Source organism: Phyllobates terribilis, unplaced genomic scaffold, assembly GCF_046119375.1.
Source record: "Phyllobates terribilis strain yellow unplaced genomic scaffold, ASM4611937v1 Scaffold_3__8_contigs__length_932513732, whole genome shotgun sequence".
NCBI classification, from domain to species: domain Eukaryota; kingdom Metazoa; phylum Chordata; class Amphibia; order Anura; family Dendrobatidae; genus Phyllobates; species Phyllobates terribilis.
Genome location: NW_027362763.1, coordinates 44814119 through 44839137, shown reverse-complemented (window position 1 = coordinate 44839137; position 25019 = coordinate 44814119). Strand labels below are relative to the sequence as shown.

Genomic DNA, 25019 nt, shown 5'->3' with positions numbered 1-25019 from the left:
GTGTAGTATTGAGTGCAGGTGTTGGGGTCCCGGGCAGTACTTCATCCTTACCTGAGAGAAGGAGATGCCACACCTCTGGGTGAGGTGCAGTACCTCTGTGGCGACTGAACCCTCAGGGGTGCCACAGCTGCGCTTTCCCACACACAGTCCTGATTGGGTGCTCTGAAGTCCCTCTGGGCAACCTGGAGTTCCCGGACCTACTTGATGCCCTTCACAGCGACTAGGGTGAGACTGTGGCAACTGCACCATGGAAGTGCAGAAGCCTCCGGTTTTTCCAGCTGAGACCTGGAGTAACACGGCTGGGCCAGGGACCGGTTCCCTTCTTGCGGCCTGATCCCTCTGACACCTGGCAGAATCGGGGCGTACGGGTGCCGTCCTGCACTCACCGTACCCCCTGGGATCCCTTCTGTTACCGGAGCCTTTCTCCTCTGCTCCCCTCCTGGGCCTCTATTGCTAGGCCCCACTTATGGAGCAGAGCTCCTGAAGAGACTCTGCTCCCCTCCTCTACTTTCACTGAATAACTCTCGCTCTCTCTTCTGCACTACTCCTTGGGCAAGACAGGCCGAGCCTGCCTCCCGAGCAGAGCTCCTGCAGAGCCCCTGCTCCTTCCACTTCTCCTCCTCTGATTGACTCCTCTAAGATGGCTTCCCTTTATATACTTCCTACAATGGTGCTCCCCTACTCTACATCCTCCACCCACACCCACTACTGGTTCCCCCTCTCTTTGGTTCCCCCTACTCCAGCCAGGGACAGGGCTCAGCACTGTGCACATGCATCTTGCCCTTCCAGCCGGCCTGGAGCAGTGTAGTGTTGAATGTGGGTGTTGGGGTCCCAGGCAGCACTCCATCCTTACCTGAGAGGAGACACCACACCTCTGGGTGAGGTGCAGTACCTCTGTGGCGACTGAACCCTCAGGGGCGCCACAAAAACGCTCATAGAGCATCGCACGATTTTGCTTTTTTTATTCAGTGCTTTTTTTAATACATATGAGAAAATAGCGTGATGTGTCATCTGTAACACATTTATGTGTGTAGATAACACCAGTTTTATATGTTTTTTTTTTTGGGGTGAGGATTTTGCAGCGGACGCGCGTTAGAACAAATCCCCTATTGCTACATCCCATATTATAATTAAAGGAAGCACAAAGAAATATTTTTCAAAAATCCAGTGGTTTTTGATGTGGATTTTTTGATGTGTGTTAGAGAAAGGATCATGTCAATTCATAAATTGGGGAAAAACACGCATTTTTGCAGTGGTTTTGTTACTTTTTGAGTAAGGTTTTTGCAGTGGAAAGGAGCCAAGAAAACCTCCCCATAGCTATACACTTTAAAAGAGTGTTCTTGGAGCAGAATCTAAGCAGAAAGTCAAAGTATCTGAGGAATTTTTAAGTTTTGCAGGGGAATTTGGAGAGTTTCTGCACATTCAGTTTTTTTAGATGTTTTTGGAGCAGAAATTGAGCAGAAACTCTCCAAATCTACTTCAAAAATGTAAAACTCCTCAAAAACTGAGTTTGAACAAATCTTTAGGACATGTTCACACTGAGTTTTTGACAATTTTTTTTGGAGCAGATTCTGCACCTAAATCCAAAGCGTCAAATCTGCTTGCAACAAGTAGAAAGAGAAAATGGCAGAAATATGCTATTACTACACCCTACGGATACACCTCATGTTATACTTAAGTGCTTTCAAAATCATAGTGAAAAAGGGAAAAAAAGCTTCAAAAATCACATTAAAACAGCGCTGAAACAACGTCTTTTAGTAGCGTTTTTTTGCGTGGATTTTTCAGCCATGTAAAAAAAAAACTCTACACTGTGTTCCAAATTATTATGCAAATAATATTTTCTCAGATTTTCCCAAATTACCTATATGAATTGCAGTCATTGTCATTTTCCAGTCAAATAACTATTAGAGTACAATTGAAAGGTTTTTGTACAAACTGCCTATGATAACAGGATATTTTTAAAAAAAAATAAAAAACTCAAACTGCACTCAAAATGCATGTTCCAAATTATTATGCACAGCAGAGTTTTCAACCTTTTCATTTTAATAAAGAACAAAAAAATGGTCATTTGTGAAATTATAAGCATTAGCAGGTTATTACACACTGAAATCAAACAGTTTTCAACTCAAAACTTTATTCTAGGTGATGTTACATTTGCACATAGGACCGCTTGTTCGAAAGGAGCTTCTGAACTCTCTCGTCCATTGAATTTGTCAGGTTTTGGATGGTTTCTGCTTCAATTGTTTTGCATGAGGACAGAATACCCTCCCAGAGCTGTTGCTTAGATGTGAACTGCCTCCCGCCATCATAGACACTCCTTTTGATGATGCTCCAGAGGTTCTCAATGGGGTTGAGGTCAGGGGAGCATGGGGGCCACACCATAAGTTTGTCCCCTTTTATGCCCATAGCAGCCAGAGATGCAGATGTGTTATGTGCAAATTCAATGGACGAGAGAGTTCAGAAGCTCCTTTCGAACAAGCGGTCCTATGTGCAAATGTAACATCACCTAGAATAAAGTTTTGAGTTGAAAACTGTTTGATTTCAGTGTGTAATAACCTGCTAATGCTTATAATTTCAAAAATGACCATTTTTTTGTTCTTTATTAAAATGAAAAGGTTGAAAACTCTGCTGTGCATAATAATTTGGAACACAGTGTAAATGCTAACCTGTCAGAATACAGGACAGGAAGTGTTGCCATAGGGACAAGGAAGCAGTAATGTTTTCACATCTCTCTTATAATGGGGCTTTATGTAAATGAAGCTGAATTCATGGTGTGATGAGAAGTTCTGTATCTTTGTATTTTAATTCCTTTCCATTTTCAATATCTCTGCTGGCGGTCAGCAGATGGGAACGTCGGAGAATAAAAACGCGTCCGCACCTAATGTTTCCCCTGCAGAGAGTTTTACTGTCATCACATCAGGAGTAAAACAATCAGCTTGTCTGTTCCATTCTTCTGCGCTGATACATTGTATCACTGTAACATTCCGGAATCCTGGAGGTTCCGCTCACAGAGGATTGTACAAACCGACTAGATCCAAGGAACGGGGCTCTGCACCCCCACTCCATTCATTCTCCACAGGACTACCAGACATTGCCTAATACTATGGGATTCCTGGATCTCAGTGATCAGTAAGTTTTCCCCTACCTTATAAGTAGGGGATGATTTTCGTACTTTGTACAATCCTATACATCTGGATACCTGGCCGATGTTTGTGTTGGCTCTCAGTGATGTGTCTTTTGTGCACAAGATAGTAAGAAAAAAACATCAATATATTTTACCTGCACTACCAGTCCTGACCACATGGTGAAGTATTGAGCAGAAACAACACAGAGCAGAAGCACATACTGCACAGTGCCACCTAGTGGGAGAAATGTTTAATTGCAATAATTTATTTTTTCCTCTTCTGTAAATTTGAAAAATAAATTCTCCTCTCTTCCTACATGCCAATATCTTTATCCTTGCCACTGGAAATATTATGGAAAAATACATCTTGAGACTATAGAATTTTATATAGTTTTTATAGTCTTTATATAAATGGGATTGTGATGATTCCTTCGTCTGATTCTAGGTTCTCGGTAGGGGAGGATATAAGTTCCAAAACTGGGCTCAGACCTACGGGTCCACCCCGGAGCTGTACTTCCAGCCCAGCAGCGTGGAGGAGGTGAAGGAGGTGAGTGACGGGGAATAATGGGGTAACGGCCGCCTGCTATTTTATCCGGGGTTCTCAGTATAGATCTTCTGTAACCCTCCAAATAGTAGGGTCACTACAACTTTTTTGTTTTTCCTTTGCACTGTACTATTCTTTCTCTTTTTTCTCTCTTATTACCAGGAGGGGCTATGTGCACATGGAGCAGAATCTCTCCAAATCCTTCTCCAAACTCTAAACCTCTCAAAAACTTTGCGTTTCCGATACGTTTCTGCTCCAAAATCTCAGCAAAAAAGATTCCATGTGAACAAGGCCTTACTATGATGTCGACTAATCTGTAGCCGGTCAAAAAAAACCCGGATAACTTTGTTTTACTCTTTGTTTTGTCCCAATGACAACACTTCCTGTATCATGACAATATAATAAGAACTGAAGAATTTGTGATTTTCTTTTCTTTCTCCTCAGATCCTGGACCTGGCGCGACAGAGGAGTAAGAGGGTGAAGGTGGTGGGAGGGGGGCACTCTCCTTCGGACATCGCCTGCACCGACGACTTCATGATCCGATTGGATAAAATGAACAAAATTTTAAAGGTATAAACCCTCCCGACTCCAGTTGGGATTGTGGGGATCAGGATCAATGTGATCGCCGACTGCGGAGAGTCACTGTAAGAGCCGCGCCAAGTGCTACATCTGTAACAGCCCCGTGACCGACTGACAGCTCCACAGATTGAACCTCATCTGCCGAGTGTTTCCCATTCAGTCTCTTATCCAGATCGTTCTGCAATATCGTAATGTCAAGATCAGACTTTAATATCCTACAAAGTTTGGTGTCGTCAGCAAAAACTGAGACTTTCCTCTCAATCCCATCCAAAATGTCATTAATAAAGAGGTTAAAAATAATCAGTCCCAGTACTGATCCCTGCAGTCCCCACTGCTCCCAGTACAGATCCCTGCAGTCCCCACTGCTCCCAGTACAGATCCCTGCAGTCCCCACTGCTCCCAGTACAGATCCCTGCAATCCCCACTCCTCCCAGTACAGATCCCTGCGGCCCCCACTGCTCCCAGTACAGATCCCTGCGGTCCCCACTGCTCCCAGTACAGATCCCTGCAGTCCCCACTGCTCCTAGTACAGATCCCTGCGGCCTGCACTGCTCCCAGTACAGATCCCTGCAGTCCCCACTGCTCCCGGTACAGATCCCTGCAGTCCCCACTGCTCCCAGTACAGATCCCTGCGGTCCCCACTGCTCCCAGTACAGATCCCTGCAGTCCCCACTCCTCCCAGTACAGATCTCTGCGGCCCCCACTGCTCCCAGTACAGATCCCTGCGGCCCCCACTACTCTCAGTACAGATCCCTGCGGTCCCCACTGCTCCCAGTACAGATCCCTGCAGTCCCCACTGCTCCCAGTACAGATCCCTGCAGTCCCCACTGCTCCCAGTACAGATCCCTGCGGTCCCCACTGCTCCCAGTACAGATCCCTGCAGTCCTCACTTCTCCCAATACAGATCCCTGCGGTCCCCACTGCTCCCAGTACAGATCCCTGCAGTCCCCACTGCTCCCAGTACAGATCCCTGCAGTCCCCACTCCTCCCAGTACAGATCCCTGCGGCCCCCACTGCTCCCAGTACAGATCCGTGCTGTCCCCACTGCTCCCAATACAGATCCCTGCAGTCCCCACTGCTCCCGGTACAGATCCCTGCAGTCCCCACTGCTCCCAATACAGATCCCTGCGGTCCACACTGCTCCCAATACAGATCCCTGCAGTTAGAACCAATAGCAGTACAGACATACATCACCAGAAACACCATTAGTACAAGAATACATTGCCAGGAGCTCTTTCACTACATGATTACATCACCAGAACCATCATCAGTACATGAATACATTACCAGAACCCCCATTAGTACAAAATTATAATACCAGAACCACCATCAGTACAGCAATACATCACCAGAACCACCAAAACATGAATACAGCACCAGAACCACCATCAATACAAGAATACAGCATCAAGCTTTGTACAGTGACCAATTGTAATGTCAGGTCAGCTACCAATACAATTGCATCATGTGAACCTACAATTCTTGGTATGTCCTTAACAATAACAAGGAGATACTGGGAATTGTTGTTATCAGTCATCAGTACAGATCCCTGCGCTCCCCACTGCTCCCAGTACAGATCCCTGCGCTCCCCACTGCTCCCAGTACAGATCCCTGCGGCCCCCGCTGCTCCCAGTACAGATCCCTGCGGTCCCCACTGCTCCCGGTACAGATCCCTGCGGCCCCCACTGCTCCCAGTACAGATCCCTGTGGTCCCCACTGCTCCCGGTACAGATCCCTGCGGTCCCCACTGCTCCCGGTACAGATCCCTGCGGTCTCCACTCCTCCCAGTACAGATCCCTGCGGTCCCCACTGCTCCTAGTACAGATCCCTGCGGTCCCCACTGCTCCCGGTACAGATCCCTGCGGTCCCCACTGCTCCCGGTACAGATCCCTGCTGCCCCCACTGCTCCCAGTACAGATCCCCGCGTCCCCCACTGCTCCCAGTACAGATCCCTGCGGTCCCCACTGCTCCTATTACAGATCCCTGCGGTCCCCACTGCTCCCAGTACAGATCCCTGCGGTCCCCACTGCTCCTAGTACAGATCCCTGCGGTCCCCACTGCTCCCGGTACAGATCCCTGCGGTCCCCACTGCTCTCAGTACAGATCCCTGCGGTCCCCACTGCTCCCAGTACAGATCCCTGCGGCCCCCACTGCTCCTGGTACAGATCCCTGCGGTCTCCACTACTACCAGTACAGATCCCTGCGGTCCCCACTGCTCCTAGTACAGATCCCTGCGGTCCCCACTGCTCCCGGTACAGATCCCTGCGGTCCCCACTGCTCCCGGTACAGATCCCTGCTGCCCCCACTGCTCCCAGTACAGATCCCCGCGTCTCTCACTGCTTCCAGTACAGATCACTGCGGTCCCCACTGCTCCCGGTATAGATCCCTGCGGTCCCCACTGCTCCCAGTACAGATCCCTGCGGCTCCCACTGCTCCCTGTACAGATCCCTGCGGACCCCACTGGTCCCGGGAAAAGATACCTGCGGTCCCCACTGCTCCCTGTACAGATCCCTGCGGACCTCACTGCTCCCGGTACAGATCCCTGCGGCCCCCACTGCTCCCGGTACAGATCCCTGCGGTCCCCACTGCTCCCGGTATAGATCCCTGCGGCTCCCACTGCTCCCAGTACAGATCCCTGCGGTCCCCACTGCTCCCAGTACAGATCCCTGCGGCCCCCGCTGCTCCCAGTACAGATCCCTGCGGCCCCCACTGCTCCCAGTACAGATCACTGCGGTCCCCACTGCTCCCGGTACAGATCCCTGCGGTCCCCACTGCTCCCGGTACAGATCACTGCGGTCCCCACTGCTCCCAGTACAGATCCCTGCAGTCTCCACTGCTCCCGGTACAGATCACTGCGGTCCCCACTGCTCCCGGTACAGATCACTGCGGTCCCCACTGCTCCCAGTACAGATCCCTGCGGCCCCCACTGCTCCTGGTACAGATCCCTGCGGTCTCCACTCCTCCCAGTACAGATCCCTGCGGTCCCCACTGCTCCTAGTACAGATCCCCGCGTCTCCCACTGCTCCCAGTACAGATCACTGCGGTCCCCACTGCTCCCGGTATAGATCCCTGCGGTCCCCACTGCTCCCAGTACAGATCCCTGCGGCACCCACTGCTCCCTGTACAGATCCCTGCGGACCCCACTGGTCCCGGGAAAAGATACCTGCGGTCCCCACTGCTCCCTGTACAGATCCCTGCGGACCTCACTGCTCCCGGTACAGATCCCTGTGGCCCCCACTGCTCCCGGTACAGATCCCTGCGGTCCCCACTGCTCCCGGTATAGATCCCTGCGGCCCCCACTGCTCCCAGTACAGATCCCTGCGGTCCCCACTGCTCCCAGTACAGATCCCTGCGGCCCCCGCTGCTCCCAGTACAGATCCCTGCGGCCCCCACTGCTCCCAGTACAGATCACTGCGGTCCCCACTGCTCCCGGTACAGATCCCTGCGGTCCCCACTGCTCCCTGTACAGATCCCTGCAGTCTCCACTGCTCCCGGTACAGATCACTGCGGTCCCCACTGCTCCCAGTACAGATCCCTGCAGTGTCCACTGCTCCCGGTACAGATCACTGCGGTCCCCACTGCTCCCGGTACAGATCACTGCGGTCCCCACTGCTCCCGGTACAGATCCCTGCGGTCCCCACTGCTCCCGGTACAGATCACTGCGGTCCCCACTGCTCCCAGTACAGATCCCTGCAGTCTCCACTGCTCCCGGTACAGATCACTGCGGTCCCCACTGCTCCCGGTACAGATCACTGCGGTCCCCACTGCTCCCGGTACAGATCCCTGCGGTCCCCACTGCTCCCGGTACAGATCCCTGCAGTCTCCACTGCTCCCGGCACAGATCCCTGCGGTCCCCACTGCTCCCAGTACAGATCCCTGCAGTCTCCACTGCTCCCGGCACAGATCCCTGCAGCCCCCACTGCTCCCGGCACAGATCCCTGCGGCCCCCACTGCTCCCGGTACAGATCCCTGCGGTCCCCACTGCTCCCAGTACAGATCCCTGCAGTCTCCACTGCTCCCGGTACAGATCACTGCGGTCCCCACTGCTCCCGGTACAGATCACTGCGGTCCCCACTGCTCCCAGTACAGATCCCTGCAGTCTCCACTGCTCCCGGTACAGATCCCTGCGGTCCTCACTGCTCCCAGTACAGATCCCTGCGGTCCCCACTGCTCCCGGTACAGATCCCTGCAGTCTCCACTGCTCCCGGCACAGATCCCTGCGGTCCCCACTGCTCCCGGCACAGATCCCTGCAGTCTCCACTGCTCCCGGTACAGATCCCTGCGGTCCCCACTGCTCCCAGTACAGATCCCTGCAGTCCCCACTGCTCCCGGTACAGATCCCTGCAGTCTCCACTGCTCCCGGTACCGATCCCTGCAGTCTCCACTGCTCCCGGTACAGATCCCTGCAGTCTCCACTGCTCCCGGTACAGATCCCTGCAGTCTCCACTGCTCCCGGTACAGATCACTGCGCTCCCCACTGCTCCTGGTACAGATCACTGCAGTCTCCACTGCTCCCGGTACAGATCCCTGCAGTCTCCACTGCTCCCGGCACAGATCCCTGCGGTCCCCACTGCTCCCGGCACAGATCCCTGCAGTCTCCACTGCTCCCGGTACAGATCCCTGCGGTCCCCACTGCTCCCAGTACAGATCCCTGCAGTCCCCACTGCTCCCGGTACAGATCCCTGCAGTCTCCACTGCTCCCGGTACAGATCCCTGCGGTCCCCACTGCTCCCAGTACAGATCCCTGCAGTCTCCACTGCTCCCGGTACAGATCCCTGCAGTCTCCACTGCTCCCGGTACAGATCCCTGCAGTCTCCACTGCTCCCAGTACAGATCCCTGCAGTCCCCACTGCTCCTGGTACAGATCCCTGCAGTCCCCACTGCTCCTGGTACAGATCACTGCAGTCTCCACTGCTCCCGGTACAGATCCCTGCAGTCTCCACTGCTCCCGGTACAGATCCCTGCGGTCCCTGTTTCTCCATTTTGGAAGAAGAGATCTGTTACATTTCTATAAGTCCACACACAGCCGTGCGCTGGATCCCTTCTGATCACATCCGCTGATTATTCTCCATGTTTCAACCTTTCAAGTCTGAAAAATGCAGAATAAAAGAAAAGATCGACCGTCGTGATCGATGGCGGCCGGAGAGGTCAATATTTAATCCAATTAAGAAGCGATGGCGTCAAGAAATGTCTCTTTAAATGCGAATTTATCTGCGTCCTGCACTAGAACAAAAGGGGATATATGACTTCAATAGAGGATTTGAGACCGCCGATCCCCCCTTATAGTGTGACCATATATAACGAGGTCACATGGTTCATAGTAGGGGGGTGCTGAGGTGAATCTAGGTTTTCCTGCACCCGGGATAAAACTTCAGTCTGACGCGCCCCCCTTCTATATACAGGTTAAGTGGTTTGAGTAGTCGTCATGTGACCGCTCAGAGATTTGCACACTTACAGCCGCATGCAGACGAGCTGCTCTTCATAATTTTCTCAATCAATGTTCAGAGAAATACTACAGCCCCTGATTCACTCAGAGAAGCAGGAGGAGAAGCTCATCAGCACATGGCCGCTAGTATGAAAATCATATATGAGTGGCCACGTGATGACTGCTGAAACCAGCAAGCAAAGCCGAATCCTGACAGTGAGTATATTACATACTGTTAAGATTGGGCATGCTACAGTGCTTAATTTTATAATTAATGCTCCTAACAAAAATACAAATGTGACAATCCTTAAATTTGTCACACAGCACAATAATTTATTAACATGGCCATGTATCAAGCTATCTGAAGTTATGGATTGCTACATGTGTACAGGATCAGAACCAATAGCAGTACAGACATACATCACCAGAAACACCATTAGTACAAGAATACATTGCCAGGAGCTCTTTCACTACATGATTACATCACCAGAACCATCATCAGTACATGAATACATTACCAGAACCCCCATTAGTACAAAATTATAATACCAGAACCACCATCAGTACAGCAATACATCACCAGAACCACCAAAACATGAATACAGCACCAGAACCACCATCAATACAAGAATACAGCATCAAGCTTTGTACAGTGACCAATTGTAATGTCAGGTCAGCTACCAATACAATTGCATCATGTGAACCTACAATTCTTGGTATGTCCTTAACAATAACAAGGAGATACTGGGAATTGTTGTTATCAGTCATCATCAGACTACAGACCATACAGGAATCATAGTACTGATGATAATTAGTCAGTATTGCAAATAAACATTTACATCAAGGTACCTTACAGACAACATTGTGTTTCGGATCCGGGTGGTGGAACCTCTGTGCTGTGATACAAGGAGGGACCAGAGGGGCGTAACTAAGTGCCTACCCGGACCAACCCTGGCCACACGGCGGCTTAGTCGACTCCGTGAACCAAGGAGGGACCGGGAAGGTGAACCAGGTGCCACTCTGAGACCGACCTTGTGTGAGAGCAGGCGACTCCCACATGACTGATGGCCGAAGCCGACAAGCACAGCAGATAAGCACGGCTGGTAGACAGGCAGGTGATGCGGGTAGACAAGCAGGCGGGCACGGCAGACAGACAGGCAGGGGGGCATGGCAGAAAGACAGGTGGGCGGGCACGGCTGCTAGACAGGCAGGTGGACACGGCTGATAGACAGGCAGACGGGCAAGGCTGATAGACAGGCGGGCGGGCACGGCTGATAGACGGGTAGGCGGGCACGGCTGATAGACAGGTAGGCGGGCACGGCTGATAAGACAGGTAGGCGGGCACGGCTGATAGACATGCAGGTGGGCACAGCTGATAGGCAGGTGGGCACGGCTGATAGACAGGCTGGCGGGCATGGCTGATAGACAGGCTGGCGGGCACGGCTGATAGACAGGCTGGCGGGCACAGCTGATAGACAGGCTGGCCTGGCATGGCTGACAGACAGGCTGGCGAGCACGGCTGACAGACAGGCTGGCGGGCACGGCTGACAGACAGGCTGGCGGGCACGGCTGATAGACAGGCTGGCGGGCACTGCTGATAGACAAGCTGGCGGGCACGGCTGATAGACAGGCTGGTGGGCACGGCTGATAGACAGGCTGGCGGGCACGGCTGATAGACAGGCTGGCCTGGCACGGCTGACAGACAGGCTGGCGAGCACGGCTGATAGACAGGCTGGCGGGCACGGCTGACAGACAGGCTGGCGGGCACGGCTGATAGACAGGCTGGCGGGCACGGCTGATAGACAGGCTGGCGGGCACGGCTGATAGACAGGCTGGCGGGCACGGCTGATAGACAGGCTGGTGGGCACGGCTGATAGACAGGCTAGTGGGCACGGCTGATAGACAGGCTGGTGGGCACGGCTGATAGACAGGCTAGTGGGCACGGCTGATAGACAGGCTGGCGGGCACGGCTGATAGACAGGCAGGCGGGCACAGCTGATAGACAGGCTGGCGGGCACGGCTGATAGACAGGCTGGCGGGCACTGCTGATAGACAGGCTGGCGGGCACGGCTGATAGACAGGCTGGCGGGCACGGCTGATAGACAGGCTGGTGGGCACGGCTGATAGACAGGCTGGTGGGCACGGCTGATAGACAGGCTGGCGGGCACGGCTGATAGACAGGCTGGTGGGCATGGCTGATAGACAGGCTGGCAGGCACGGCTGATAGACAGGCTGGCGGGCACAGCTGATAGACAGGCTGGCGGGCACGGCTGATAGACAGGCTGGCGGGAATGGCTGATAGACAGGCTGGTGGGCATGGCTGATAGACAGGCTGGCGAGCACGGCTGATAGACAGGCTGGCGGGCACGGCTGATAGACAGGCAGGCGGGCACAGCTGATAGACAGGCTGGCGGGCACGGCTGATAGACAGGCTGGCGGGCACGGCTGATAGACAGGCTGGTGAGCACGGCTGATAGACAGGCTGGCGGGCATGGCTGATAGACAGGCTGGTGGGCACGGCTGATAGACAGGCTGGTGGGCATGGCTGATAAACAGGCTGGCGGGCACGGCTGATAGACAGGCAGGCGGGCACAGCTGATAGACAGGCTGGTGGGCACGGCTGATAGACAGGCTGGCGGGCACGGCTGATAGACAGGCTGGTGGGCACGGCTGATAGACAGGCTGGTGGGCACGGCTGATAGACAGGCTGGCGGGCACGGCTGATAGACAGGCTGGTGGGCACGGCTGATAGACAGGCTGGCGGGCACGGTTGATAGACAGGCTGGCGGGCACGGCTGATAGACAGGCTGGCGGGCACAGCTGATAGACAGGCTGGCGGGCACGGCTGATAGACAGGCTGGTGGGCACGGCTGACAGACAGGCTGGTGGGCATGGCTGATAGACAGGCTGGTGGGCACGGCTGATAGACAGGCTGGCGGGCACAGCTGATAGACAGGCTGGCGGGCACGGCTGATAGACAGGCTGGCGGGAACGGCTGATAGACAGGCTGGTGGGCACGGCTGATAGACAGGCTGGCGGGCACGGCTGATAGACAGGCTGGCGGGAACGGCTGATAGACAGGCTGGCGGGAACGGCTGATAGACAGGCTGGCGGGCATGGCTGATCGACAGGCTGGCAGGTACTGGAACCTGAGGGCTGGAGAGAGTGTTAGCACACAAACAACAATCTTGCATAGGCACCTCCATTTTGGAGGAGGTGCCTTATATATGGGCAGTCCATTGGCCAGGGACTCTTTAGGACGATGCGTGCGTCCCCCTTAAGAGGGAGGGAGCGTGTGCGCCCTAAGTACAGTGCCCGGAGACCTGCGCATGGTGCACTCACCCCGGGCAGATGCAGCAGGGGAGCCGGAGGATGCCGGACCGGGACCGCGGCGGTGAGGGGATCGGCGTCTCTGCCCGGCAGGAGGCAGAGACGATGACGCTACACATTGTCTCTTATTGGAGTTGTTCTCTTTCTTTTCTTTTCCATCTTATCCAGACGCCATGATGACTTTTCTCATCCACAGCTTGTCTCTACAGACCTCCCTCTTCTCCTCTTCTGCAGCAAATCCCAATGCGGTGCCCTTAAAAATAATTGTCATTATAATGCTCCTGAATAAAAATATCTGCCTTAGGCCACGGCCCCATTATCAGTATTTGGTCAGTATTCAGTCAGTATTTTTTCTCAGGAGTGGGAGCCAAAACCAGGAGTGGGTGATGAATGCAGAATTGGTGACTTGTTTCTATTATACCTTTCCTCTGATTGTTTCTCACCTGGTTTTGGCTCCCGCTCCTGAGAAAAAATACTGACCGAATACTGACCAAATACTGACATTAGGGCCGTGGCCTTATGCTGTGCCTTAGAATAAATAATTGCTCCTCACTGTGCTCTTTTTGCAAAATATGTCCCCCACACAGTCCCTCTTATGGTACAAGCCCTCCACACTGTCCTCGCCTTTCCATACTCTGCCCTCTTTTCACACTGTCCCCTCATACTGTATCCCCTGTTTATTTCACAGTCTCTACACACTGTGCGTCCTCCTCACACCCACCTCTGCATACTGTCTCATCAATACTGTGCTCTCATACTGTCCCCTACTCTGCCCCCTCTCTATACAACCCCCCATTCCACCCAATCTTTACATTGTGCCTTCTCACCCTTTTCTCCACTGATACTATACTCTCACACATTTCTCTACCCATACTGACACTCACTCATTCCCCCATACATCTCCCCCTGATCATATGGTCTCTTCACACATTTCTTCCTCTGTCCTCACTGTCTCCTCATATATTCCCCCCTCCCAATACTGTCTCTTCACACATTCCCCCCATACTGTCTCTTCACACATTCCCCTTTCACATACTGTATTCCTCACACATTTTTAACCTCCCCATACTGTCTCTTTACACATTCACTTCCTCCTTATACTGTCTTCTTACACCTTCCCTATTCCCTTTCTATATACCCACACATTTACCCCCAGGCCAGACTGTATGTTCACACATTTCCTCCTCCCCACACTGTCTCTTTACACATTTCTTCCTCCCCATACTGTCTCCTCACACATTCCCCCTCCCTATATAGACTCCTCACAATTAACCCCTCCCTATACTGTATCCTTAAACACACACACACACACACACACACTCCCCATACAGACTCCTCACATATTTTTCCCCCTGCTTATATGGTCTCCTCACACATCTCTACCTCTTTCCATACTGTCTTCTCATACATCCCCCCTCCCCATATTGTTTCCTCAAACATCCCCCTGCCCATTCTGTCTCCTCACACATTGTCCTCTCCTCAATCTGTTAGCTCACACATTCCCCCTTCCTCATACTGCTTCCTCACACATTCTCCGTTCCCCATACTGTTTCCTTAAACAACCCCCTCTTCCCATACTGTCTCCTTACACTTTCCCCGTCCCCATACTGTCTTCTCCCATATTCATTGCCATACTGCCTCCTCACACATTCCCCTTCCCCATACTGTCTCCTTCCACATTCCCCCTCCCCATGCTGTCTTCTCACTCATTCATCTCCTTACTGCTTACTCATACATTCCCCCTTCCCCATATTGTCTCCTTACACATTCCCCTCGCACATACTGTCCCCTCACTTATTCCTCAAGGGGCAACTCAGAGATATTCCCGTGTAATTTGTAGCCTGCAATGGGCAGGATCTATAATATAATCGGCTAAGTGTGTCTCTGTCTGAAGCCTTTATAGACAGCGCATGCGTGACACGCAGTCTGGCTCCAGACGGAATCACGCATCCAGCCGTTACAGGTAAGAGGAGTGTATGGCCCTGGAGATCACGGTATGCGTAGACATTGAACGCATACCGCGATCTCCGGCGCCATACTTACATACTTACCTGACCGGGAGAAGTATTGCAGCGGCGCCTCTCTCTTCGCCGGAGACCGGGGCAGGAGTGAGGCACATGCGCATAGCGCTATCTGGTGCCATTTTACTGAAGACACATTTGCAGTGTGTCTTCAGCAAAATGGCGCCAGACAGCTCGGTGCTCCGGCGCCGCACTCCTCCCCCGGCCTCCGGCAGAACAGGACGCAGCAGCGCTGGAGCACAGAGAAGAAAGGTGAGTATGTGTTTATTTTTTTGTATGTGTGTACAGTGTGAAAAGGATGAGGGGGCCACACATACCAGGATTGTGGGGTGAGAGGACCATGCATATACCAGGATTGTGGGGTGAGGGGGCCACACATACCAGGATTGTGGGGTGAGGGGACCACGCATACCAGGATTGAGGGGTGAGGGGGCCACACATACCAGGATTGTGGGGTGAGAGGACCATGCATATACCAGGATTGTGGGGTGAGGGGGCCACACATACCAGGATTGTGGGGTGAGGGGACCACGCATACCAGGATTGAGGGGTGAGGGAGCCACACATACCAGGATTGTGGGGTGAGGGGACCACGCATACCAGGATTGTGGGGTGAGGGGACCATGCATACCAGGATTGTGGGGTGAGGGGACCATGCATACCAGGATTGTGGGGTGAGGGGATCATGTATACCAGGATTGGGGGGTGAGGGAATCATGCATACCAGGATTGAGGGATGAGGGGTACCACACATACCATTATTGGGGGATGAGGGGACCATGTATACCAGGATTGAGGATGACCGGCCCATGCATACCAGAATAGGAATGAGGAGTGCCATGCATACCAGAATAGGCATGACGGGTACCATACATACCAGGCTAGGAATGCGGGGTACCATGCATACCAGGATGAGGGATGGGGTGCCATGCATTCCAGGATGAGGGGTACCATACATACTAGAATAGGGATGAGGGGTACCATACATACCAGGATAGGGATGAGGGGTACCATACATACCAGGATATGGATGAGGGGTACCATGTATACCAGGATTGAGGATAAGGGGCCCATGCATACCAGGATAGGAATGAGGAGTGCCATGCATACCAGAATAGGCATAACGGGTACCATACATACCAGGCTAGGAATGCGGGGTACAATGCATACCAGAATGAGGGATGGGGTGCCATGCATACCAGGATGAGGGATTGGGTGCCATGCATTCCAGTCTGAGGGGTACCGTACATGCTAGAAGAGGGATGAGGGGTACCATACATACCAGGATAGGGGATGAAGGAGCCATGCATTACAGGATTTGGGATGAGGGGAGCCATGCATACCAGGATTGGGAATGGGGGGAGCCATGCACACCAGGATTGGGGATGAGGCGTGCCATGCATACCAGGATTGGGGATGAGGGGTGCCACGCCTACCGGGATTGGGGGTGAGGGGTGCCACGCATACCAGGATAGGATGGTGGGGACAGCACAAATACCAGGATGGCGGCAGCACATAACAGCATGGGAGACCATATACCAATAAAAATGCTCGCCACCCGGGCGTAGAACGGGTTCAGTAGCTAGTATATATACCTGCAGAGTGCAATTTAAAGACCACTGTCTATAAATCTCAGATGTCCCCAGACCACATGTGCACTGTCTTGTAGGTAATGGAGCCACTGTCATGGTAAAAGCTGCTTCTTAGTGTTCATTCACATAAGGAGATCACTCTTACCGGTGGACATATGTGAGAACAGGGGCAGCTCTACGATTCGATATTCAAGAGCAAGGGGCCCATATACAACATCTCGGGAGACCCTCTATAGCCCAAATATCCCAGAAACGTTGTATTTCCCAATTTTGACCCTCGTTTACCAGCCACAGCTACAAGAGTGTCTCTCTCTCTCTAGAGGACCCGGCGCGTCCATTACACAGCCAGCTCTTTAATTTCATTGAGAACTGTGTATTACTTCTTGTCTCCTGTGGGGGCGCTGTAGGGCAATAGAACACTTGCTGATGGACTTTTTTCACAGATTGCAGCTGATTACTGGGCATCCCAGCAGTGGGAATCTCTTAGATGAGCATTTTCATCAGTACAAAAAATGATTTCCTAAGCGGGAAACCCCTTTAATTCAGCCTTCCTCCTCTATATTAGTTTTTTTTTAGGTTTAAACAGCTGGTTACAACTGTTTGAATAAAAAACACCCCTGCCCCTGGCCACATAAGAAGACACATCATATGCGGTATGTCTATGGGGGTTCTATGCCATACATATGAGGAGAATACCCCTTTAATAGCATAAAAGAGATGCTGATGTTACAGCTCCACCTAGTGGCAGAGTAGTGAAGTGCAGGCCCCATCCACTCATTAGTGCACACCGTGCGGCGGGTGCACTACTCCTGTTCTTCGCGGCGACTGTCTGCGGTAATAGATTGTAGGCAGCGACCGTGAAGCACGGTTGTCAGTGACAGAGCTTAGTGTCATTCCGTGTCTATCCGCTGATTATGTCCCGGGCGAGGAGGCGCCGCTCTTCCTAACTACCTCCACTTGTTATAAGATGCTTGCCGCCCCTCGTCTCTCCGATCCGCCGCGCAGGGATTAATAAATCTGGAGGCTTGTTCCCCCTCCTCCTGATATGATTCACGGACAGAATTTCATTTTCGCTTTTTCTTCTATTATTTTCCTTCTGTTTAAATAAATCATTTCGGGGGATAAGTCCGACTTAGGAGAGAACGCCGCGCCGGCACAAAGGATCTCAATGGCTTCACGGAAAATTCATTTCTGGCGGTCACAGCCCTAATTGCCTGTGATAGGGACACTTATCGCTGCTCCACTACGTATAGACACACGATATATACATGGCCGGCGGGATGTAAACCCTGTATCGACTTTTTCAGGAAGGGTAGCAAATGCAGCTATAATTGGGGTCCTGGGAGACAGGGGACCCATATCAGGTTAGTTTTGTCCCCATTTGAACCCCTTAATATCAATCACTGCAATGATACAGGGGAGGAGGAGAGGGAGCAGAGCCAAAGCGCACCACAAACTTACCTGTTACCTTACCTGCTTTCTACTATGTTTTATTTCACCTCGGAGCTGGATTCACAGCTATACTGCTGTATAATGTCCTCCATCCTAATGCTTTCTAGTCACTGTCCCTAGTGTTAGATTCACAGCTACACTGCTCAGTACTGCTGTATAATGTCCTTCATGCTAATGCTTTCTAGTCACTGCCCCTAGTGTTAGATTCACACCTACACTGCTCAGTACTGATGTATAATCTCCTCCATCCTAATGCTTTCTAGTCACTGTCCCTAGTGTTAGATTCACAGCTACACTGCTCAGTACTGCTGTATAATGTCCTTCGTGCTAATGCTTTCTAGTCACTGTCCCTAGTGTTAGATTCACACCTACACTGCTCAGTACTGCTGTATAATATCCTCCATGCTAATGCTTTCTAGTCACTGTCCCTAGTGTTAGATTCACAGCTACACTGCTCAGTACTGCTGTATAATGTCCTTCGTGCTAATGCTTTCTAGTCACTGTCCCTAGTGTTAGATTCACAGCTACACTGCTCAGTACTGATGTATAATGTCCTCCATCCTAATGCTTTCTAGTCACTGCCCCTAGTGTTAGATTCACACCTACACTGCTCAGTACTGATGTATAATGTCCTCCATCCTAATGCTTTCTAGTCACTGCCCCTAGTGTTAGATTCACAGCTACACTGCTCAGTACTGCTGTATAATGTCCTTCGTGCTAATGCTTTCTAGTCACTGTCCCTAGTGTTAGATTCACAGCTACACTGCTCAGTACTGCTGTATAATGTCCTCCATCCTAATGCTTTCTAGTCACTGCCCCTAGTGCTAGATTCACACCTACACTGCTAAGTACTGATGTATAATGTCCTCCATCCTAATGCTTTCTAGTCACTGCCCCTAGTGTTAGATACACACCTACACTGCTCAGTACTGATGTATAATGTCCTCCATCCTAATGCTTTCTAGTCACTATCCCTAGTGTTAGATTCACATCTACATTGCTCAGTACTGCTGTATAATGTCCTTCATGCTAATGCTTTCTAGTCACTGTCCCTAGTGTTAGATTCACACCTACACTGCTCAGTACTGCTGTATAATGTCCTTTTGTGCTAATGCTTTCTAGTCACTGTCCCTAGTGTTAGATTCACAGCTACACTGCTCAGTACTGCTGTATAATGTCCTCCATGCTAATGCTTTCTAGTCACTGTCCCTAGTGTTAGATTCACAGCTACACTGCTCAATACTGCTGTATAATGTCCTTCATGCTAATGCTTTCTAGTCACTGTCCCTAGTGTTAGATTCACAGCTACACTGCTCAGTACTGCTGTATAATGTCCTCCATGCTAATGCTTTCTAGTCACTGCCCCTAGTGTTAGATTCACACCTACACTGCTCAGTACTGATGTATAATGTCCACTATGCTAATACTTTCTAGTCACTGCCCCTAGTGTTAGATTCACATCTACACTGCTCAGTACTGCTGTATAATGTCCTTCATGCTAATGCTTTCTAGTCACTGTCCCTAGTGTTAGATTCACAGCTACACTGCTCAGTACTGCTGTATAATGTCCTTCGTGCTAATGCTTTCTAGTCACTGTCCCTAGTGTTAGATTCACAGCTACACTGCTCAGTACTGCTGTATAATGTCCTTCATGCTAATGCTTTCTAGTCACTGTCCCTAGTGTTAGATTCACAGCTACACTGCTCAGTACTGCTGTATAATGTCCTCCATGCTAATGCTTTCTAGTCACTGCCCCTAGTGTTAGATTCACACCTACACTGCTCAGTACTGCTGTATAATGTCCTCCATGCTAATGCTTTCTAGTCACTGCCCCTAGTGTTAGATTCACAGCTACACTGCTCAGTACTGCTGTATAATATCCTCCATGCTAATGCTTTCTAGTCACTGCCCCTAGTGTTAGATTCACACCTACACTGCTCAGTACTGCTGTATAATGTCCTTCATGCTAATGCTTTCTAGTCACTGCCCCTAGTGTTAGATTCACACCTACATTGTTCAGTACTGCTGTATAATGTCCTCCATGCTAATGCTTTCTAGTCACTGTCCCTAGTGTTAGATTCACAGCTACACTGCTCAGTACTGCTGTATAATGTCCTTCGTGCTAATGCTTTCTAGTCACTGTCCCTAGTGTTAGATTCACAGCTACACTGCTCAGTACTGCTGTATAATGTCCTTCATGCTAATGCTTTCTAGTCACTGTCCCTAGTGTTAGATTCACAGCTACACTGCTCAGTACTGCTGTATAATGTCCTTCGTGCTAATGCTTTCTAGTCACTGTCCCTAGTGTTAGATTCACAGCTACACTGCTCAGTACTGCTGTATAATATCCTCCATGCTAATGCTTTCTAGTCATTGCTCCTAGTGTTAGATTCACAGCTACACTGCTCAATACTGCTGTATAATGTCCACTATGCTAATGCTTTCTAGTCACTGCCCCTAGTGTTAGATTCACACCTACACTGCTCAGTACTGCTGTATAATGGCCACTATGCTAATACTTTCTAGTCACTGCCCCTAGTGTTAGATTCACACCTACACTGCTCAGTACTGCTGTATAATGTCCTTCATGCTAATGCTTTCTAGTCACTGTCCCTAGTGTTAGATTCACAGCTACACTGCTCAATACTGCTGTATAATGTCATTCATGCTAATGCTTTCTAGTCACTGTCCCTAGTGTAAGATTCACAGCTACACTGCTCAGTACTGCTGTATAATGTCCTCCATGCTAATGCTTTCTAGTCACTGCCCCTAGTGTTAGATTCACACCTACACTGCTCAGTACTGATGTATAATGTCCACTATGCTAATACTTTCTAGTCACTGCCCCTAGTGTTAGATTCACATCTACACTGCTCAGTACTGCTGTATAATGTCCTTCATGCTAATGCTTTCTAGTCACTGTCCCTAGTGTTAGATTCACAGCTACACTGCTCAGTACTGCTGTATAATGTCCTTCGTGCTAATGCTTTCTAGTCACTGTCCCTAGTGTTAGATTCACAGCTACACTGCTCAGTACTGCTGTATAATGTCCTTCATGCTAATGCTTTCTAGTCACTGTCCCTAGTGTTAGATTCACAGCTACACTGCTCAATACTGCTGTATAATGTCCACTATGCTAATACTTTCTAGTCACTGTCCCTAGTGTTAGATTCACAGCTACACTGCTCAGTACTGCTGTATAATATCCTCCATGCTAATGCTTTCTAGTCATTGCTCCTAGTGTTAGATTCACAGCTACACTGCTCAATACTGCTGTATAATGTCCACTATGCTAATGCTTTCTAGTCACTGCCCCTAGTGTTAAGCCCCCGTCTCACATAGCGATATCGCTAGCGATATCGCTGCTGAGTCACGGTTTTGGTGACTCACCAGCGACCTCACCAGCGATGTCGCTATGTGTGACACTTTGCAACGATCAGGCCCCTGCTGTGAGGTCGCTGATCGTTGCAAAGTGTCCTGGATCATTTTTTGGTCGTTGGCCTCCCGCTGGCCAGCATACATCGCTGTGTGTGACCAGCGGGACCAACGATCTGGCTGGTAACTATGGTAAACATCGGGTTACTAGGGGCACGCGCGCACTTAGTAACCCGCTGTTTACCATGGATACCACTCTTCTACGGTGCGCGGAGGCTCCCGTGCACCGTAACAGAGTGGTATCCATGGTAAACAGCGGGTTACTAGGGGCACACGCGCACTTAGTAACCCGATGTTTACCATAGTTACCAGCCTGCTCCTGCTTAAGCAGCAGGCTGGTAACAGGAGCAGGACATCGTGGAACGATTCTTTCCACGATATCGCTGCTCCCCTGATCGCTGGTGAGCCTGCCTGTTTGACAGCTCACCAGCGATGTATTAGCGATGCAGCAACGATCCCTGACAGGTCGTATCGTTGTCGGGATCGCTGCTGCATCGCTTAGTGTGACGGGGCCTTTAGATTCACACCTACACTGCTCAGTACTGCTGTATAATGTCCACTATGCTAATGCTTTCTAGTCACTGCCCCTAGTGTTAGATTCACACCTACACTGCTCAGTACTGCTGTATAATGTCCACTATGCTAATACTTTCTAGTCACTGCCCTAGTGTTAGATTCATACCTACACTGCTCAGTACTGCTGTATAATGTCCTTCATGCTAATGCTTTCTAGTCACTGCCCCTAGTGTTAGATTCACATCTACACTGCTCAGTACTGCTGTATAATGTCCTCCATGCTAATGCTTTCTAGTCACTGCCCCTAGTGTTAGATTCACACCTAGACTGCTCAGTACTGCTGTATAATGTCCTCCATGCTAATGCTTTCTAGTCACTGCCCCTAGTGTTAGATTCACACCTACACTGCTCAGTGCTGCTGTATAATGTCCTTCATGCTAATGCTTTCTAGTCACTGCCCCTAGTGTTAGATTCACATCTACACTGCTCAGTACTGCTGTATAATGTCCTCCATGCTAATGCTTTCTAGTCACTGCCCCTAGTGTTAGATTCACACCTACACTGCTCAGTACTGCTGTATAATGTCCACTATGCTAATACTTTCTAGTCACTGCCCCTAGTGTTAGATTCACACCTACACTGCTCAATACTGCTGTATAATGTCCTTCATGCTAATGCTTTCTAGTCACTGCCCCTAGTGTTAGATTCACACCTACACTGCTCAGTACTGCTGTATAATGTCCTTCATGCTAATGCTTTCTAGTCACTGTCCCTAGTGTTAGATTCACAGCTACACTGCTCAATACTGCTGTATAATGTCCTTCATGCTAATGCTTTCTAGTCACTGTCCCTAGTGTTAGATTCACAGCTACACTGCTCAGTACTGCTGTATAATGTCCTCCATGCTAATGCTTTCTAGTCACTGCCCCTAGTGTTAGATTCACACCTACACTGCTCAGTACTGATGTATAATGTCCACTATGCTAATACTTTCTAGTCACTGCCCCTAGTGTTAGATTCACATCTACACTGCTCAGTACTGCTGTATAATGTCCTTCATGCTAATGCTTTCTAGTCACTGTCCCTAGTGTTAGATTCACAGCTACACTGCTCAGTACTGCTGTATAATGTCCTTCGTGCTAATGCTTTCTAGTCACTGTCCCTAGTGTTAGATTCACAGCTACACTGCTCAATACTGCTGTATAATGTCCACTATGCTAATACTTTCTAGTCACTGTCCCTAGTGTTAGATTCACAGCTACACTGCTCAGTACTGCTGTATAATATCCTCCATGCTAATGCTTTCTAGTCATTGCTCCTAGTGTTAGATTCACAGCTACACTGCTCAACACTGCTGTATAATGTCCACTAGGCTAATGCTTTCTAGTCACTGCCCCTAGTGTTAGATTCACACCTACACTGCTCAGTACTGCTGTATAATGTCCACTATGCTAATGCTTTCTAGTCACTGCCCCTAGTGTTAGATTCACACCTACACTGCTCAGTACTGCTGTATAATGTCCACTATGCTAATACTTTCTAGTCACTGCCCTAGTGTTAGATTCACACCTACACTGCTCAGTACTGCTGTATAATGTCCTTCATGCTAATGCTTTCTAGTCACTGCCCCTAGTGTTAGATTCACATCTACACTGCTCAGTACTGCTGTATAATGTCCTCCATGCTAATGCTTTCTAGTCACTGCCCCTAGTGTTAGATTCACACCCACACTGCTCAGTACTGCTGTATAATGTCCTCCATGCTAATGCTTTCTAGTCACTGCCCCTAGTGTTAGATTCACAGCTCCACTGCTCAGTACTGCTGTATAATATCCTCCATGCTAATGCTTTCTAGTCACTGCCCCTAGTGTTAGATTCACACCTACACTGCTCAGTACTGCTGTATAATGTCCTTCATGCTAATGCTTTCTAGTCACTGCCCCTAGTGTTAGATTCACACCTACATTGTTCAGTACTGCTGTATAATGTCCACTATGCTAATGCTTTCTAGTCACTGCCCCTAGTGTTAGATTCACACCTACACTGTTCAGTACTGCTGTATAATGTCCACTATGCTAATACTTTCTAGTCACTGCCCCTAGTGTTAGATTCACACCTACACTGCTCAGTACTGCTGTATAATGTCCTTCATGCTAATGCTTTCTAGTCACTGTCCCTAGTGTTAGATTCACAGCTACACTGCTCAGTACTGCTGTATAATGTCCTCCATGCTAATGCTTTCTAGTCACTGCCCCTAGTGTTAGATTCACACCTACACTGCTCAGTACTGATGTATAATGTCCAGTATGCTAATACTTTCTAGTCACTGCCCCTAGTGTTAGATTCACATCTACACTGCTCAGTACTGCTGTATAATGTCCTCCATGCTAATGCTTTCTAGTTACTGTTCCCAGTGTTAGCTTCACAGCTGCACTGCTCAGTACTGCTGTATAAAGTCCTCCATGCTAATGCTTTCTAGTACTTGTTTTATTTCACGCCAGTACTGGATTCACAGCTACACTTCTCAGAACTGCTGTTCAATGTCCTTTATATTGATGCTTTCTAGGAGCCGCTTTATCTTATCCCAGTACTTGGATTATAGCTACATTGCTCAGTACTACTACATAGTGTTCTCTATGCTGATTCTTTTTAGTAAGTGTTTTATAATCCCCCTGTTTTGGATTCACAGCTACACTGCTCAGTTTTGCTGTTTAATGCTCCTCATGTGGTTGCTTACTAGTAAATGTTTTATATCACTCTATTATTGGATTTACATCTACACTGCTCAATACTGCTGTATTTTGTCACACATGCTGCTGCTTTCTATTATATGTTGTATCTCACCCTAGAGCAGGATTCACAGCTGCATCTCTCAGTACTGCTGTATAATGTCCTCCACGCTGCTGCTTTCTAGTAAATTCAGTCCAGAGCCGGATTCATAGCTTCACTGCTCAGTACTGCCATATAATGTCCCCCATGCTGTTGCTCCTTCTGAACATGTG

At 50.0% G+C, this 25019-nt stretch overlaps 1 protein-coding gene across 2 annotated transcripts in view; it reads left to right on the top strand.

The window, feature by feature from the left end:
- The window catches only part of LOC141258753 (L-gulonolactone oxidase-like), a 421305-nt gene that overhangs the window by 71450 nt on the left and 324836 nt on the right, over positions 1 to 25019 (top strand). For both annotated transcript variants that reach the window (XM_073673834.1, XM_073673835.1), the window contains exons 2-3: positions 3570 to 3671; positions 4113 to 4238. In XM_073673834.1, the coding sequence (XP_073529935.1) occupies positions 3570 to 3671; positions 4113 to 4238 (228 nt within the window). The remainder of the gene's footprint in view (positions 1 to 3569; positions 3672 to 4112; positions 4239 to 25019) is intronic.